The sequence below is a fragment of the Apteryx mantelli genome, chromosome 3 (genome assembly GCF_036417845.1).
Source record: "Apteryx mantelli isolate bAptMan1 chromosome 3, bAptMan1.hap1, whole genome shotgun sequence".
NCBI lineage: Eukaryota > Metazoa > Chordata > Aves > Apterygiformes > Apterygidae > Apteryx > Apteryx mantelli.
In genome coordinates, this window is record NC_089980.1 from 56,526,614 (window position 1) to 56,543,396 (window position 16,783).

The 16,783-nt window shown below is 35.7% G+C and overlaps 1 protein-coding gene across 3 annotated transcripts in view; it reads left to right on the plus strand.

Moving 5' to 3' along the window:
* The window catches only part of NUP133 (nucleoporin 133), a 39,955-nt gene extending 23,172 nt beyond the window's left edge, over window positions 1-16,783 (plus strand). For all 3 annotated transcript variants that reach the window (XM_067293437.1, XM_067293438.1, XM_067293439.1), the window contains 8 exons: window positions 350-483; window positions 2,763-2,921; window positions 3,840-3,975; window positions 6,044-6,162; window positions 7,662-7,742; window positions 12,825-12,889; window positions 15,285-15,373; window positions 16,428-16,783. In XM_067293437.1, coding sequence (XP_067149538.1) covers window positions 350-483; window positions 2,763-2,921; window positions 3,840-3,975; window positions 6,044-6,162; window positions 7,662-7,742; window positions 12,825-12,889; window positions 15,285-15,373; window positions 16,428-16,564 — 920 coding nt within the window. In that variant the 3' untranslated portion in view covers window positions 16,565-16,783. The remainder of the gene's footprint in view (window positions 1-349; window positions 484-2,762; window positions 2,922-3,839; window positions 3,976-6,043; window positions 6,163-7,661; window positions 7,743-12,824; window positions 12,890-15,284; window positions 15,374-16,427) is intronic.

Genomic DNA, 16,783 nt, shown 5'->3' on the forward strand with positions numbered 1-16,783 from the left:
TTTCTCTAGTTAAGTGAATGTTAATTGCAAGTATTAAGGCATGGGGTTTTTTTCCCCTCCTCCCGCCCCCAAAGCGCAAATAGCAGATGCATGCTAACTTTCAGAGAAAGTGGGATGTATTCTGTCCATTTAGTCTTCTAAACTTCTCCCTTCTTACTCTGGAGGGCAGGAGTGGTATAGAGACTTGCATGTGCACAGAGTATGTAAGAAGTAGGTGAATGGTTTCTTGGGAATGTGCAAGTATCTCCTTGATGTGAACACTTGAAAAACTTTCATTTTTCTGATCTCTGCCATCCTCTTACAGCTGAAGATGAGCATGTTTAACTTTTTTTGTTTCTTGGTTGCCTAGTTTCCCTGGGACAGTATCAGATGGCAGCTGCTTTAGCAGAGAAGTACTGTGACTTTGATATCCTGGTGCAAATGTGTGAGCAGACAGATAACCAGGCTAGATTGCAACGTTATATGAGTCAGTTTGCGGACCAGGTAATTCTTTTTCTGTTTTGTTTAGGTAGTGTTTTATAATAAGATGGCATGTAGAATGTTGCAAAAAGTCTTGACTTTATTTATGTTTTCTGTTTTTATATATATATTTTTATAAGCAGAGTAGGAATTTGAGCATTAAACCATAGTCTTGAATGTAGGTTCATACACTCTTCTTTCCCCCCCAACCCCCCTGCCAAACTTCTGCATCCACTTCAGTGGCAGACTTCTAAAATATTACTGTTTTTTCTACCTGTTCATGATGCTTACAAATAATATATCCAAGGAAGGAAATGCAGAAAACTGGAGTCAAGTTTCACCTTGCAGAACGGAGTGGAGCATTTTGCCCTGAGCTTACAAAAAAGTCAACAAAAATGTGGATGCTAGCTATATAGACAGTGACTCTTCATAGCTTCTTTTGTGCTTCAGACACAGTCTCACTCTTGACATCTTTCAGCATTATGTTAGTAGTTCATTAAGTACTGTAGTCGGTACTGTTGTTTAATTAAACTAATTACATCTAATATAAATTTAAGGATAATTTCCAAAAGAGCAGATGAGATTTCGTGTATAAATAGAAAAGTAGTTAAGAAGAGTAGGAAGTAGGGGTTTTGCTGTGGTCTTCTTACTGTCTTATCTGATACTTACTTGATAGATGCTGGAAAAATTGTTCAAATCTGGTGTAAATGTTTCTAAAGTGTACTGAAAAATTGGAAGCTTAAGGAAAAGGCAGTAGATTACTTGAGGTGATTAAGGAGCTAGAGCATCTCTCATATGAGCAGAGGATGAGAGAGCTGGGACTGTTTAGCCTGGAGAAGAGAAAGCTCAGGGGGATCTTGCCAGTGTGTATAAATATCTGATGGGAGGGTGTCAACAGGATGGGGCCAGACTTTTCTCAGTGGTGCCCAGTGACAGAATGAGAGCAATGGGCACAAACTGAAACACAGGAAGTTCCACTAGAACACAAGAAAGTGCTTCTTTACTGCGAGCATGACTGAGCCCTGGAGCAGGTTGCCCAGAGAGGTGGTGGAGTCTCCATCCTTAGAGATATTCAAAACCCAATGGGACACAGTCCTGGGCAACCTGCTCTAGCTGCCTGTGTTCTAAGCAGGGGGGTTGGACCAGATGATCTGGCGAGGTGCCTTCCGACCCCAACTATTCTGGGATTCTGAGGTGAGGGGGACTGGGAGAAAGCTTCCCAATCTGAGAGGGTCAGCAAGCTCCATTTGATTAGCGTACCGCAACAACTACGGGAAGAGAACTCTACTGCAGTCTGAGCTTCTTAACAAAGAGGGTACAAAAAGGTTGTTTAATAAGGACAAGCAAAAGTATCAGTAATGGATGGAAGTTAACATAAACATTTTCAGTAGTGAAGGTTGAATATTCAAACATATCCCCCAAAAGGGGGTGAATTTTTCATTCATTCTTTTTTTAGGTGCTTTAGATGCGTTGTTCTTTTGCTTAAGGGGAAAAATGCACAATTTTTATAAAAGAAGTTGCTTTGGCTAAGGTAGGGTTACAGTCTAATTAATTATATAGAATATCAGACTAATGCTTTCCTCAAGCTTTATCTTTAAAATTCTTAATACCATTAAAACTTAGCATTATTACTCATGAATTAATTATGAATTAATCTGTAATTAAAATCTCAAACTTAAATCCTGGTTAGTTGTTTCACACTGAAGTTTTTTGAGGATGAAATGGTTAAAAAAAGTAGCATGAAGACATTGGGTTTTTAATGATGACTGAAGGAAGTAAGATAGCTGGTTTGGTTGGAGATAGGAGTGAATGTTTCAAAGAAACAGTGACAGCAGAAGTGAACATATGAATGTGAAAGGAAGTAGTAAGCACAGAGTTCTGAGGGGGAAAAGGGTCAGGTAAAGAAATGAGATCAGAATTGTGGGTGACGTAATATCTGTTTACATTCTTATGGGTTAACGCGAAGAATTTGCATTTGGTGCTTTCTCTACTTCTGTTGAAGGGTAAACCTTGCTGTGTGTATAAGTATCTGCTGCAGAGTAGCTACTGAATTCTATGGTTGTGACATTGTTCCCATGCCATTCTTGAAATGTTGTATTTCTATTAGACCTAGACCTGACCTTTCTATCAGAATTCTTAATTCTTTTCATCGCTAGTATATTTTTTCCATCTTCCTTTGTTAAGCAGGTTAACTGATGTTGTTAGCAATTATATTTCATGAAGCATTTTGCCTTATTAAAAAAACAAACAAACTATATTTAAAGGTAAATTTCAAAATGTGTTCATATTCCTATTATCGTCAGAATTTTTCAGATTTCCTGTTTCGCTGGTATTTAGAAAAAGGAAAGCGTGGGAAGCTGTTATCTCAACCTGTTGCTCAGCATGGACAGTTGGCCAGTTTTCTGCAGGCCCATGAGCATCTGAGCTGGTTACATGAAATCAATAGCCAGGATTTGCAAAAGGTAGGTTTTCTTAATACAATCAAACTGAAATATTATATTTTAGAACTTTTAACAAATGAGTTAAATACATATTTAAGTATGCAAGTTACCTAGTTACTGCTCTTCCTCAAAAGAAGAAGACTTACACGGGTGAGTTATGAGAGGGATGACGGGGATTACTAAGAGAGTACCAAAAGCCTCCCTCCAGGCACCATCTGGTATGTCATATAAGCTGCTGCATTGTGCAGTGCAAATTAGCGCTGCTTTTCATCCCATGTTGGTGACTAATATTTTGTATCAAGGATGCTTTATTAGGCTATACAAGTAATTGTGAAGTGTTTGGGAATCTAATACTCCATTTGTGTCACTGAGGTTTTGTCTTTTATAGAAAAGCACTATGAAGAGGGGGTCAAGGATTCTAAAATAGAAATAATTGTCTGGATAGTTATTTCTGAGTAGATGCTCAGGGAAATTTTCCATTCCTTTGTCTGACATGCAAGTAAATTCTTGCCTGTATGTTTGGTTACCACAGGGGTTATACATAGCATTCTATTTTCTGTATTCCTTAACTAACAAGTAAATCAATCTGCATGCTAAGCTGTTTTGTCAAAGCATACTTGCCTGGGTGTTTATGGTGAAGCCTTGAATAAAATCACAGTAGTATAATACATGAAGTTGCAATTTATCCTTTGATCACAAGAGTTTTTCTTGATTAGTAATTAGAAAGGTTTCTTGGATATAGTAGGATTAGAGATCTATATTTCTTCCTTAAAACTATAATGCAGAGTTTTAATTTCTAAATTGTAACAGCTGTAATACTATAACCTGCATATTTAAAAATAATATAGTTATGAGACTGTTGTGCCAGGTGATGTGATCTGATCTGTTCACCTGATGTTAACTTCTAAAACTTATTTCTAACATCTTTATTAATTTCAGGCTCACAGAACATTGCAGACTTTAGCAAATATGGAGACCCGATACTTTGCAAAGAAGAAAACGCTTCTTGGCTTGAGCAAATTAGCTGCACTGGCATCTGACTTCTCGGAAGACATACTGCAAGAAAAAATAGAAGGTAAGAAAAGCAGAGCAAAGTGAAAAATAGACGAATGAAGTTCTTGAATCATAATCGTGTTAATATTGCAGATAGTTAATTTGTTAGGTGGAGGGCTCTAACTTAACCTGATAAGGATAAATGGGCTGCTGATATTGCTGCCCCAGCTGCCTGCTTTTGTCTATGGCAGAGCCTTTTGTGAAGCATCTCCAGAGCCACCACGAATTAGACTAGCATTTTAAGGAAAAGCTGGGAACACTTTGTCCTGAAAAACTAGCTTACAAACTGGGGTGATATGCAAGGGCTTCTTTCTGACCTACTCAGCTGTTCACTGAAGGAAGGATAGTGTGAAAACAGCACATGAAGCAATAACCTTGGCATTCATTTTCAGCTGTGAGTTAGGACTATGAATGTGGAAACTTTTACCTTTTCACTTGTTCTAATAACATGTAAAATATTGGCATAAATAACAGGTTGCACAGCTTTTTAAAAAGTCACTAAGCAGTTCTGAAATAGTCATAATTTCTAAACTGTTCCCACTGAATGAGTTTTATGAAGATATGTTTTATATTTCACATGCAAGATAAAAAATGGATGAATTTCTTAAAGCTCGTTTATTGAATGTCTCTCAATAATTTTGAATTCTGCTCAAGTCCTGAGACTCTTATGCTATACAAGGAAATCCTGTAGCTGTTTAGTACTTGTCATAATATACTCACGAATATATGCATTTGTGATCTCAGGAATTGTTTTCTCAGCATCTTAAGTCTCTCTTTTTATCTAGAAAGTTTACAGTGACACTGTTTCATTGTGCTCTAACTGAAAAGATGTTAATGAAAAAAGTGGAAATACCTGTCCTGCTTCCTTGCCAAGTCCAATGGTTCCACTGCTCTGCCCTCCCTATCAGTTTGGAAAATACCCTTCTCCTGATATTGTTTGTGCAGCAGGTAGTGCTGTGAGTTGTGAGAAGGCAAACAAATATTCTACATTAATAGTTTAGCTGGACACCAGGGAAAGCTTTAAAATACTACTCAAGCAGTTCATCAACTATTGCTTTTTATTTATCTGCATATTTATCTATGTCTGTTATATACAATTCTTAAATGAAATCCTGTCGAAAAGTCCTAGGATACGTATGATAACTAAGAAGGCTTTGAAAATTGTATTTAGCTTGTAATAATAATATATCATCTGACTTTTTTAAATTAAAGCATTGCATCAAAACTTGAAATTGGAGTTTGGTTCTGGTTTGTGTGAATGCAACTAAGAATTTATTCCTTTGCTGATATGAACAGACTCATCTTTAAATAGGAAGACCTTTAGAAAAATGAAGAAGCTTTATTTCAACAGTAAGGGACTGTCAGATTTTCAACTGAACTTTTTAGCTTGCTACACACTTCTGTATGACATAACTCTTAAAACTTACACTCCTTGTGTATCAATCTCCCATTTATAAAGGTAGCATAATTATTTCTGCCACATTCTGCTTATCTTTTTAAACAGATAAATGCTCTTTAGAATTATTTTCTTCTTTCTACAAGTGGAACTGGAAAAAAAATGTCAACTCACATAAAGTTGTGGTGGAAGTTATTCCATTTTGATTTTATTTCAGCCCAGTAACAGAAGCAGGTTATACTTGGGGGGGGGGGGGTAATCAAAAAAGAAATAATTCATGTGATGGAGCAGACCCATGGCACAAGTCTTCAGTCAAAAATTGGTAGTTTCTAGAAATCATGTCCAGCTTGCCTTTTCTGCATAGTGCCACAGCTGCCCTCTGACTTTTACATATTTATTTTGTGATTTTGATGAACTAAAGAAAAGTTATCAGTCTGCATTACACTGGGAACCTGACTGAAAACAGGGTTTATGGTATGGAAGTGGAAAGTGAACTAGTTCGCAAAGATCACGCTATTGCAATGAAAGTATTTCTGTGCTTTATTAACATACATAATAAAGCATACAAATAAAATGCTTTATAACAAGTATTTGTAGACCTGAATAATATTGTGACTTTTCAGTTATTAAAAATGTAATAAATTCTATGGTACAGTAATAACATGAAACATTCATCTCCTTAAATGACTACAAGAAATATCAGAACAGGAGCGTTTTCTGTTGCATCAGGAGACCCTTCCTGAACAATTACTGGTAGAGAAACAGCTGAACCTTAATGATATGCCAGTATTGTCTGCGCCTCAGCTCATTGATGTAAGTACTGCATGTTCCTTTCATTGCACAGGTAAAGTTCAGTTATGTTTTCTAGCTCAATGCGATAAAAATCAATGAGATCACAGCTGTTTCTCTCTTTTTTATCTGACTTGCTAAACGCCTAAACATCTAAGGTATGGATTTGCTTATCTTTCTCTAGCTTCTACCAACAGCAAACTTCAGAATGCTGTTTTCAGTTCAGAATTTCTCTTCCTTCTTGAGATGTTTTAGAGCACTGCTGTGAGTAGAAGCCAATCAGATCAGTGCCAGAAGCTGAATTACTTATTTAAGCTAGCTTTGGATATGGAAAAATTTTTGCCTTCTGTAATATTCTTAGTAGGGCAGAGCATGAAAGGCAGAAGGAACAAAGAATTACACTTTACTGCAGAAAGATGCTGCAATGTAGAGGAAAAAAAAAAAAAAAAAGAGTTGGAAGCAGGAAAGGGCTTTTGGTCCCCTGCTGCACTGAGTGTCCAGACAATGTCTTTTTACTTCTTAAAAACAGCAACAACAAACAAAACAAAACCCTCCAATTCTGGAATCAATATTAGAGCTGAATTACCCTCCACACCCCTTTCTGGCGGTAGCCAGGAACCAGTAGCCTTATTATTTCTGCCCAGCTGGCAGCATATTTTTACCATCCAGTGCACACACAAAATACGAGAGGGATGAGTGACAGCAGTATACTGTAAAACAAACCAGATCCTGTTAAAGGTGTCAGATTTGCAACTCATTACCTTTTGTAATCCTGTGAAAAGCAGAAGCCGCTAGCGCGCTTGTTAAATTCTCCCCATTTTCTTAGTACAGCACTTAGAATCAGCAGATTCTGAAGTCATTGCCTGTATCTTTAAGTGAGGCTATCTGTGGGAATAAGGAAGAGGAGGAAGTGTCACTTAAGACTTTCCAAACAGCTGGCACTATGCCAATTTTCCTTTTGAATTATAGTTGTTGTCAAATCAATGTTCTTACTACTTACAATGAGAGAATGAAACTTGGAAAGTATAAGTAAAAAGTGCATTAATGTTAATTTTGGTTTAAAGTGCTAATTTAGCATTTAGTTTATGGGGGGAAATTAAAATTTTTGATAGCTAGCTTGTCTGTTTTTAAAAGGTGAAAGACAGTACATGTGCTTATTTATTGCCCTGAGCTTAATTGCTGAAATAATTCTGAGAGCTCATTTTATTTGTGGAACTGAGCTCTGGCTACAATAGTCCAGGAATGTTACAGCCTTAAATGGCATTTAAATTTGAAACCTAGTAGCCTTATATCCAATATCATTTGTCTACAGACCATTGTCATGTAGGTGGAATGCCGCTCTAAAACCTTAAGTATATTCCTTACTATAAAAATACTTGCAGTTGAATCAAGACATATTTTCATGAGAAGGTCATGTAAGTGGAAAATACATGGTGGTCTTCCCACAGTGAGTTGTCCACAATATCAATTACATTAGTTTGTAGGCTAAAAATAATTCTGTACTTTAATCTTTCATCCTGTAGATGTACATATGTGATGAGAACAGAAGGGCCAACGAGTATGACTTCAAGAAAGCACTTGATCTACTGGAATATATTGATGAGGTAGGAAAAGGGGTTTTTTTTTTGGGGGGGGGGGAGGAGGGCAAGAAGGATTTGTAATCCAGAGATTATTTCTTTTAGGTTATTTAAACTAAGATTGTGCATCTGTAGTTAGTTAAGATCCTATCAGTTTAGTGTATGGTAAGTAAAAATAACCTCTCATGGGTTTTTTTTTGTTTGTTTTAAGTCATTGGAGATTTAATGCCAAATGTGGTTTAGAACATTTAAGAAAAGTGACTTTCCTTATCTTCAGATCCCATTGATAGTCTAGTTTCTTTCTGATGGAGCCTTGCTTCTCTACAGGCTTTCTCCAAACAGGATAAAGATCATTTGTTCTCAGTAGTTCAGTTCTTGCATCTCCATTATTGGCAATTTCTCTGAGTGTCCTTAGATAATGTGGGATAAAGAGTCACCAGTTTTTTAACATGTAAATAGGACCGAATCACAGGTTTGCTATCTTAAACTTGGAGTTGTCATCAAATCTCATATTATGATCTAATTAATGTCTTGTCAAGGGTAACTTTCCACAAAGCATGAATAAATCACCTTCTGAGGAGCACCAAACCTTAATTAACAGCAGTCTTTGCTAAAAATCTAAAGCTGTACTTTTTCAGAGAATTACTTCAGACTTCTCTTATGGATGAATTGAAAAGTATTCCTTACCATTTGAAAATGAGAGCTCTTTTCTGATTATCCCAACTGTTGCTCTTCTGGGTGGAAGGGCTCTAGCTAAGATCCTCTCTGTAGTAGTGCTTTATAAAATTGTTGTGCCATTTAGTTGGCCTTCAATAATTTTGGTTTGATTATAAATATTTAGATTGTTTTGATTTTAAACTGTTTTTATTTGCATTCCTTTTCTCTAATTCTCTTACGAATAATGTTTCTTTACTATTATTAACTAGTATTTATTTTCTTGCTTCATGCCTGAATATGTTTACTTCTGTTTTGTGTTGAGTACTATGTTATACTTTGTGTGTTGAGGAAGGAGAAAGTATTAGTATTTAGTATGTTAATTATCTGAGTTATTAACTCAAATTAACTGAGTTTTCCTCTTAAATTTTGCCTCCTCATTCCATGAATGCTCAGATAACTATATTGGTTTTTTACATCTGAAGAAAATCAATGTTGCTTTAAGAAAGTGAGATTTCAAAAGCATTTTTCGGTCAGATTTTTGAGTCCCTAATAACTTGAGTAGGACCGTTCAGCGCAAATTAGAGATGGTGCATTAGACTAGTGTTTCTGAGGAGTTGAGTTCAGCTACATATGTAGAGTTTAATCAGGGTTATCCTTTAATGGCTACAATTATAGTTAGACTTGAGAATGTCTAAGCTGTACTTTATTTTTCCTTGCTTTTCTCTAGCAAAAACATAGTGCAAAGACAAGACCCATCCTCTTGCTTCCAGAATTCCAAGGTCTAGAGTCATGGTTTCTCTTACCTCTTACAGCAGGCATTTAAAGTAGCTGTAATACTTTAGGACACTGAGAAGAATATGTACGGTCTTTTTTTCTGACAGTATACCTTAAAAGGGGTTCTGACACTAAACTTCTCAAAGTTTCTGTGCAGTGAAGGGACTGCCCGTTCTAAGACAAATGTGTATTTTTGAAGATGTATTTACTAATATACTTGTAAAATACGCATCCTAATGTGGGCATTTTATGTAATGCATGCCAGTTAGCTTGGCCATGCCAAGAAAAGAACTTTGAATTCAGTCACCGTTTAGTATGTATTGAAGTAAAACTTGCCTACAATGCACTGCTTTACAAATTTATATTTGTTCATTTGCTTGAAAATATGCTGCTTTTTTTTTCCTTTTTTTATTCAAATCGAGGTAGTTGGTTTTCAGCTGCCATATGTGGGGATGTTGAAAGCCTGAGCCATGTCTTCAAATGGAAATGAATAGTCTTCAGTGGTTGAAGAGTCTGATCAGCTCATCTGTTAAAATAGGAACTGTAACTACAGGACTGAGTTCAGTCCTTATCTTCTTCCTCAGGTTTCCTTGACCTCATATTCAAAGCCTTTGCAGTCTGATGACATAAGTAATCACTTCCTTGTCCTTGCCAAATCTGAGACCACTGTTGTGCAAGTTTTACTTTCTCGTATGTGTTAGCTGTGCAAATGAAGGTGAAAGTAATTTTCTACTTCCTGTCCTGGGAATTTCTTAAAAATCACATCTCAATTTTAAATTGTTGCTTTAGAACTTGAAGCTTTTGTCTCAGTTTTTAGAGAATGTCTAAGCTGTTCTTTATCTTTCCTTGCTTTTCTCTAGCAAAAACCTTGCCACTCTTCTATTCTATACAATATCTTTTTGTAGCTTCAGCTTTGTGAGTATGTTACTAGTCATTATTTCACATCTTAAGGGCTGTTTTTTCAGAGTTGGGTGACGTTTTCTTAGATGTATTAATTTGCTTTTTCCTAGAGAAAACATTTTGCTTGTGTTTAGTTTTTCTTAGTTCCTTTTTTTGTGTGTGGGGATCATCAGAATAAGTGCACGTTATGAAAGTTGGTCTTTAATTCTTTCTGTCATCATCATGACCCCTTTTAAAGGGATTTGCATGGTCTGGTTCTGTGGCAGCTATGCTTTGCTCCTAATTGACCATTCCAATTAAATTTCAAGTTTCTGAAGAATTTGGGATATTTGAAACTGCTCATAGATACTCTCTTTCAATTCTCTTGTTTTATTTTTCCTTGCTCGGTCCAAGGGAGTTTGAAGTCCTCCTGGGATTTCCATCCTCCATCAAAGTAGCTGGCTGATTACCTTATATTTCAAGTATTGGAGATCAATTTGGACAGGTTTGAAAACCTACTTGTGGATTTTCTTCCATATTGTAGTTACAAAATCATACTATAACTCATGAGATGTCTAGGTCTATCCTGTGCTCAAAGCAAGGACAGCTGTGAGGTCAGACCAGGTTGCTCAAGGCTTTATCCTGTTGGGTCTTGAAAACCTCCAAGGGTGGAGACTGCACCTCCTCTCTGGGCTGATCCATCTTTTTATGATACCTGATCAGATGAGTTGCTTTCTATGAGATTATCATAGGTTGTTATTTTGTTTGGTCCTCAGAACACTGCGCAGAAAAAAGTTTCATGTTTCTGGGGTTTTTAAGCATCCTTTTTTTACATGTTCAGTCTGGTATTAACAGCGTTCCTGTATTTTTCTCATCAACTGTATGTATTCCTACTGATGTCTCTGTTTACAAATTTATAGTTTTCATTTACCTGTTTGTAACATATTCTGTAAATCTGTTGCACTATACACTGATCAACAGACATGCTAGAACAAGGATTAGATTAGATGTAAATTATTTGCTGTTTCCAAGGCTTGGAAAGAATTTCTTAATGTTACTTTGATTGCTAGAATATGTTACAGCATATGGGTATGTTAAAGCCAATAATAATTTGCCTGACATCACAAATCTTTCTGTCATGTCTGAGGTTCAGCAAAGCTTGGATACCTGAACTACAGTATGGCTCATCTTTATACAGACTGTAATAGATCAGGAAAACTGCCTTAAATGTCATCAAATCCTTGTGTGGACCTGCTTCTAATGGTTTAAATCTGGTTGTATATTGATCTAGTCCCAGAGACAAGCTAAACTTCTCTAAGTCAAGCTTACTGCATTGACTGTGTACATACAACATAATTTCAATTCCAATTAAATGTTTAAGATACACCCTTCTGTGTAATTCTGTGCGTAGATTGAATCAAAACAACTTTTGCTGGGAGTATGGCTATTGAATATTGGGCTGCATGGGGATTTCAGAGGCTTTCCTACTAAAACTGAAAAGGTAGCGGCCACATAAATTCTCCTAGTTTGTTCAGTCTGTCTCTACTACGTACTTTTACAGCTGCTTTTAAGTCAGAAGGATGGGAGCGGTTAAGATAAGTTAAACATGTAGTACTGAACTTGACTCACCTGCTTAATTAGATACACTGCTATTAATAATTGCCTTAATAACAGCCCTAAAGCCAATTTTCAGTCTTTAACTACGATTAAACGTACCTTTTTTTTTTTTAACTTAAGGTTGGTTGTAATCTCATTTCTTGAAACTGTATAATATGAATATTTTCTTCTGTTTTCTAATGGACTTCTCTTTTAAAATATTTTCTATGTTAAGTCCTTTCTCCTGGTCATTATTTTACCTCTACTTGTTGATGGTGTGTATCAAACATGCAGTGTTTGCTCTTTTTGCTAACTTTTCCACATTTTATATGATTGTATAATAAGCAAGACAGAAAACAGTAATCTACATTTATTGCTGGTTGTCTTACTGTGTGTAGAGCAGAGTTCATCAAGGCCTGCGTTAACCATCACATAATTTTAGTGCAGTAAACAAAATTGTAATGAAGAACTACTTGGAACTAAGTGACAAATTGAACCATTATTGGAAATGTATACGTGTCATGAAGATTGCTGTTTTGCACTATTATAGCACTTCTTTTCTATGAAGATGTCAAAGTGAATTGCACTATTTAAAGAACTAAATCTTAGAACTATTATAAAGTAGACAGAGTATTGAAGCCCTAAGAGTTATGGCTTTTCAGAAACCAGCAAAGCCAAATAAGTGACAAGGCAAGAACAGAATTCAGAAGCTATGAAAAACTTACTGCTGCTGAATGCCTGGTACAAATGAATTTAGTGCCTTTCAACAAAATTTGGAAAAATAGCAAGTTTGACTTCTTTTCCTCCACTCCTTCCCACCTCCTTCCCCAAGCCAGGCAAAATGATGGGATGGTAGCAGTAGAAATCTAAAATAATAATTCAAAATCTGACTCAAGCTTTTAATCTGTAAAATAAGGTGGCAGGAACTGCCCAATTTTAAGTAATGGGAACTGTCAGAATTGAAATTCTTTAACATTTGGAACATTGCTTTAATCACTAGTACATATATTTAGCAGATCAAATAGACAAATGTGATTTAATATAAGTATCATATACATAATACCACTATCACTTACAATTTAACAGTGTTCAATAATTAAAGAATCCAGTTCATCAGTATAATCTGAGTGTGATACGGTGATAATTTCTTTAAAAAAAAGAAATGTTAAAATTACCTGTCTTTTCTTCTTATATGAATTGAAGGACGAGGAAGTGGATGTAAACGATCTTAAACTAAAAATTCTCTGCAAGGCTCTCCAAAGAGATGGGTAAGTCCAGTATGAGTATATATTACTAGGAGGTTTTTTGTGATGTTGCTTTTTTCAAAATCATGCATTGGTGTACTATTCTCCAGCTCATTGAAAAGATTGGATTTCATAGTATAAGATGAGTAAAGTATAAAGTACCTGATCAGGATGTGTCCTTTTCTTTGTAAAGTGAAACCGCAACAAAAAGAAATTTCTGCAGTACTTTATTTTTCTCAGTGGCAAATTACTATGCTTTTTCAACACGTAAGGAACAGAAATGTAGCCATACAGCTCTCATTCTTATTGTACCTTTTGATAAGGTAAAAGAAATGACTGTAACTATTTTTCTCTTTGAAGCAACCCTTTTGAGCCACTATCGTGGTTTAAATGTGTCTCAAGACAGAAGCTTTTTAAGAGCAACATGTGCCAGAATCACTCCTGCAGACTTTTATTTCACTTATTTTGGCCATAGAACCACTTTGACAACTTCATGCCTCTTTTCTGAGTTAAAGCTGCATTCTTGATTGTAAGAGATCAAAGCTTTCTATACTGCTTAAAAGAGCCACCTTCCAGATCATCTTCAACACTGAATACAGGCTGAATCCAATTGGTCTGATGAATCTTTTCAGCAAGCAATGCTGCTGTTCTTTCCCAGTTTAAATGATTCAAATGTTATTCCCTCCTCTTCCTTACTAATTTTCAGCCAGATTTTCTAAATCCCATCTCTGTTCCAAAAGAACCTAAGGAATGAGATGAGAATACATTCCAAATGCACTGTCTTTTGTGGTGAAAATGGAAATAAGTAGCATTTGTATTCACACTTATGCACAGGGTAGATTCCAAAGGACAGTGGTCTGTAGAAAATAAATTAGTAATTGTGTTACTGAGTTAGTCACCTCTGACATACAATATGCAGAAACAAGTTCATGCTATTCTAAGTGGCGGCTTCTTTACCTATTAATTTCAGGATGGAAGATTCCAGAGCTCCTACATGGTACCAGTCTAGCAGTTTGTTCATGCCTTGTCTACTGGGCCAGGAACAGCATATTGGAAACAATATTTAAACCTTTAAAATCATATACATATATTGCTGACAAGAATTTGCCCACTCCACTAGCTAACTAGATGCAATTTCAAATCACCTTTGTGTGGAATAGTGTTTAGAAAACTTGATCTCCCAGTTGAGCTTCTAGTTCAGCAAGGCTCTGTTAAAAAGAGGTTGAGATCTATTTCAAAAGAAGCAGTGTTAGCTTTCATCTACGTGCAAAATAAAGCATTTGACATGTCATAGTACCTTCTTTTAAGGGTGGTATCTGTTCTCTAGCTGAACAACTACAGTGGTGAGATTCTGGAGTAGAACGGCGAGCCTTGCTGAGCGTGCTGTGGTAGCCATCCTTGCTGGCCTCCTCCTCTGCACCCAGGAGGAGGCACTCCACTCCCCTTCAGTCTTCCTCAGACTCTTCCCAGTAGAATCAAAGATGAAATCTGGGAAGTTTTGGAGTTAAACTGACTTCCAGGGTGAAACCATGGTCTCAGTGAAGTGCAGAGGATTTGTCAGTATAGCTCCTGGGAGCCAGGTACAGATCTATTGCAACCATGTTCCACTGGCCAAATGAGAGTCTTGTTAGTTTGGGAACTGACATGAGAGAGCTCTTTTTGTCTGGCAGTTTAACACATGGAACAGAGGACATTAACAACTGAGAGGTCAGAACCACAGCAAGGAAGGTTAGGTTGCTATTGATTTAAGACCGTTCCATATAAAGCTCTTCAAAGATGAAGAATTCTCATTTAAAATTACCTTTCTCTTATAAAAATCTTTTGGGGGGTTTCTTATCACAAATGAGACTTGCATTCACAAATTTTCACCTTCATGTTTAATCATAAATGAGACTCAAAGTACGGGGTTTGTGCTGTTACAGGCACAAATTTGGTTGCAAATTACATTTTTCAGTCTTTTTTTCTTTCCCCCTCCTCTTCTCATTTTTCAAACATGTTGGCAAATTACCTCTTCTGCTTTATTGTACTAAAAGATAAATCCTTAATGATTGTGAGATGATGGAAATCATTGCTGAGACTAGTTTTTATCTTAATGGGTAATACTTCTGTTTTTATCAGACAAATAAGTAATGATTGCTTTTACAGTTTAGAAGATAGGAAGTGTTTCTATTATCCTCCTAACTAGATTACATTTTAGTAGTGCAATTGTATTACAGTTTTACCTTTGAAATAAAGAATAACTAACACGGGATAGAAAAACCTCTTGCTTTGAGCTGTAGGGAAGTATATAACACTTTCTGTTTGAACATTTATTAATTGTCTTGGATAATTTATCAAATTTCCTATGTATTGTTTGTTAGTGCTGCATTTTATTTCATCTGCTAAACTGTTTTCACAATTTATTCTTTGTGACTTGCAGGTGGTCCAATTCAGAAGGTAAAGACGATCCAATTGAAGTATCTAAAGATAGTATATTTGTGAAAATATTACAAAAACTCTTGAAAGAAGGTAAAATGTACTTATATTTAAGTGAACTTCTTGAAATAGTTTAGTTTATTTTTAAAGCTCCTTAAAATGAACAGTTAATACCTAAGAAGAGATGGAGGATAAATAATTTCTGAGAATAATAAAACTTCCACATGCAATCCAGTAGATAATTACAATCATAAGGGAACTAATTCTATCTCTATGAAGTGATAAGGAGATGAGAGACTAGCAGATTCCTTGGTTATAATCTCAGTATTCTCAAATTATTTGGTCAGTAGGGCAGCAATCAGCTTTTTAGTAGTTTGTTATCACAAAATAAAGGGTCTTCTGGAATTAAATGCATATAATCTGTAAAATAAAAGATTAAGATGTAATGGTCCATCACTCAGAAGAGCTTAATCTAATTTAGCTCAAATGTTCTTCCCTGCCCGCCTCCCCCTGCCCCCCCCCCAAAAAAAAAAGCAAAAGCAAAAACAAAACAAAACAAAACCTCCATTAAATTAAAACGGACCAAGGCAAGTTACAGCCATGAAAGTTACAGATTCTGAAAAAAATTATAAGTAGCTTAGAAGACTCAAAGAAATTCAGTTTTAATATTACTATATACTTTTTTTTTTTCCAGAGCTGAGAAGGTTCCATGTTATAAATGTTCTTCAAAACAGTTCTAGTTTTGTATTTTCAATCTTATTGGTTTCTTTCCTTTTGTAAAATTCCCACAGCCCAGATTGAAATGTTGCAATCCATTTTGGAGTATTTGCAGAAGTATTTGTTTTTTGACTTTCTTTTCTTTTTTTTTTCTTTCTCTGAAGTGCTATGTGACTTGGATTTTAGTTTTAAGTTTTTTAGGTTTAAGGATTTCTTAGGTTTAATAATAGAATTCACAGTGACTTTAAAATCATTATGAGAAGCTCTATTTGGGTAGGAAGGAAGTATTTGCATCTTGAATTTTGACTCCTTGTTTTGCAGAATAACTTTTTTTTTTTTTTTGCATAAACCAGGTGTTTGCATTAGCAGTTGAGATCCTTTCTAAGTGAAGTACTTTATCAGTTCTGTAATGAAAGGTTTTGTATTGTAGGAGTTCAGTTAAGTGAATATTTGCCAGAAGTGAAGGACTTGCTGCAAGCGGATGAACTTGGCAACTTGAAATCTAATCCTTACTTCGAATTTGTGTTAAAGGCAAACTATGAACTCTACATTCATGGACAAGCATGATGAATCTCACTTTTTAAAATATTTTTTCTAAAGGATTGTTAAATTCATGTATACTTTTTTACATCCTGTTCTTATTTTGTTAAAACTTTGTAATAAACTTTATATATAGTAATATGCCTGGTCTTGACGATTTATAAACGTTTCACTCCAGTCATGGGGTGGTGATAGCGGTGTTCTGTTTTCAGGCAAAAGAAAAATAAAGTTTTTTCATTTTCTGTA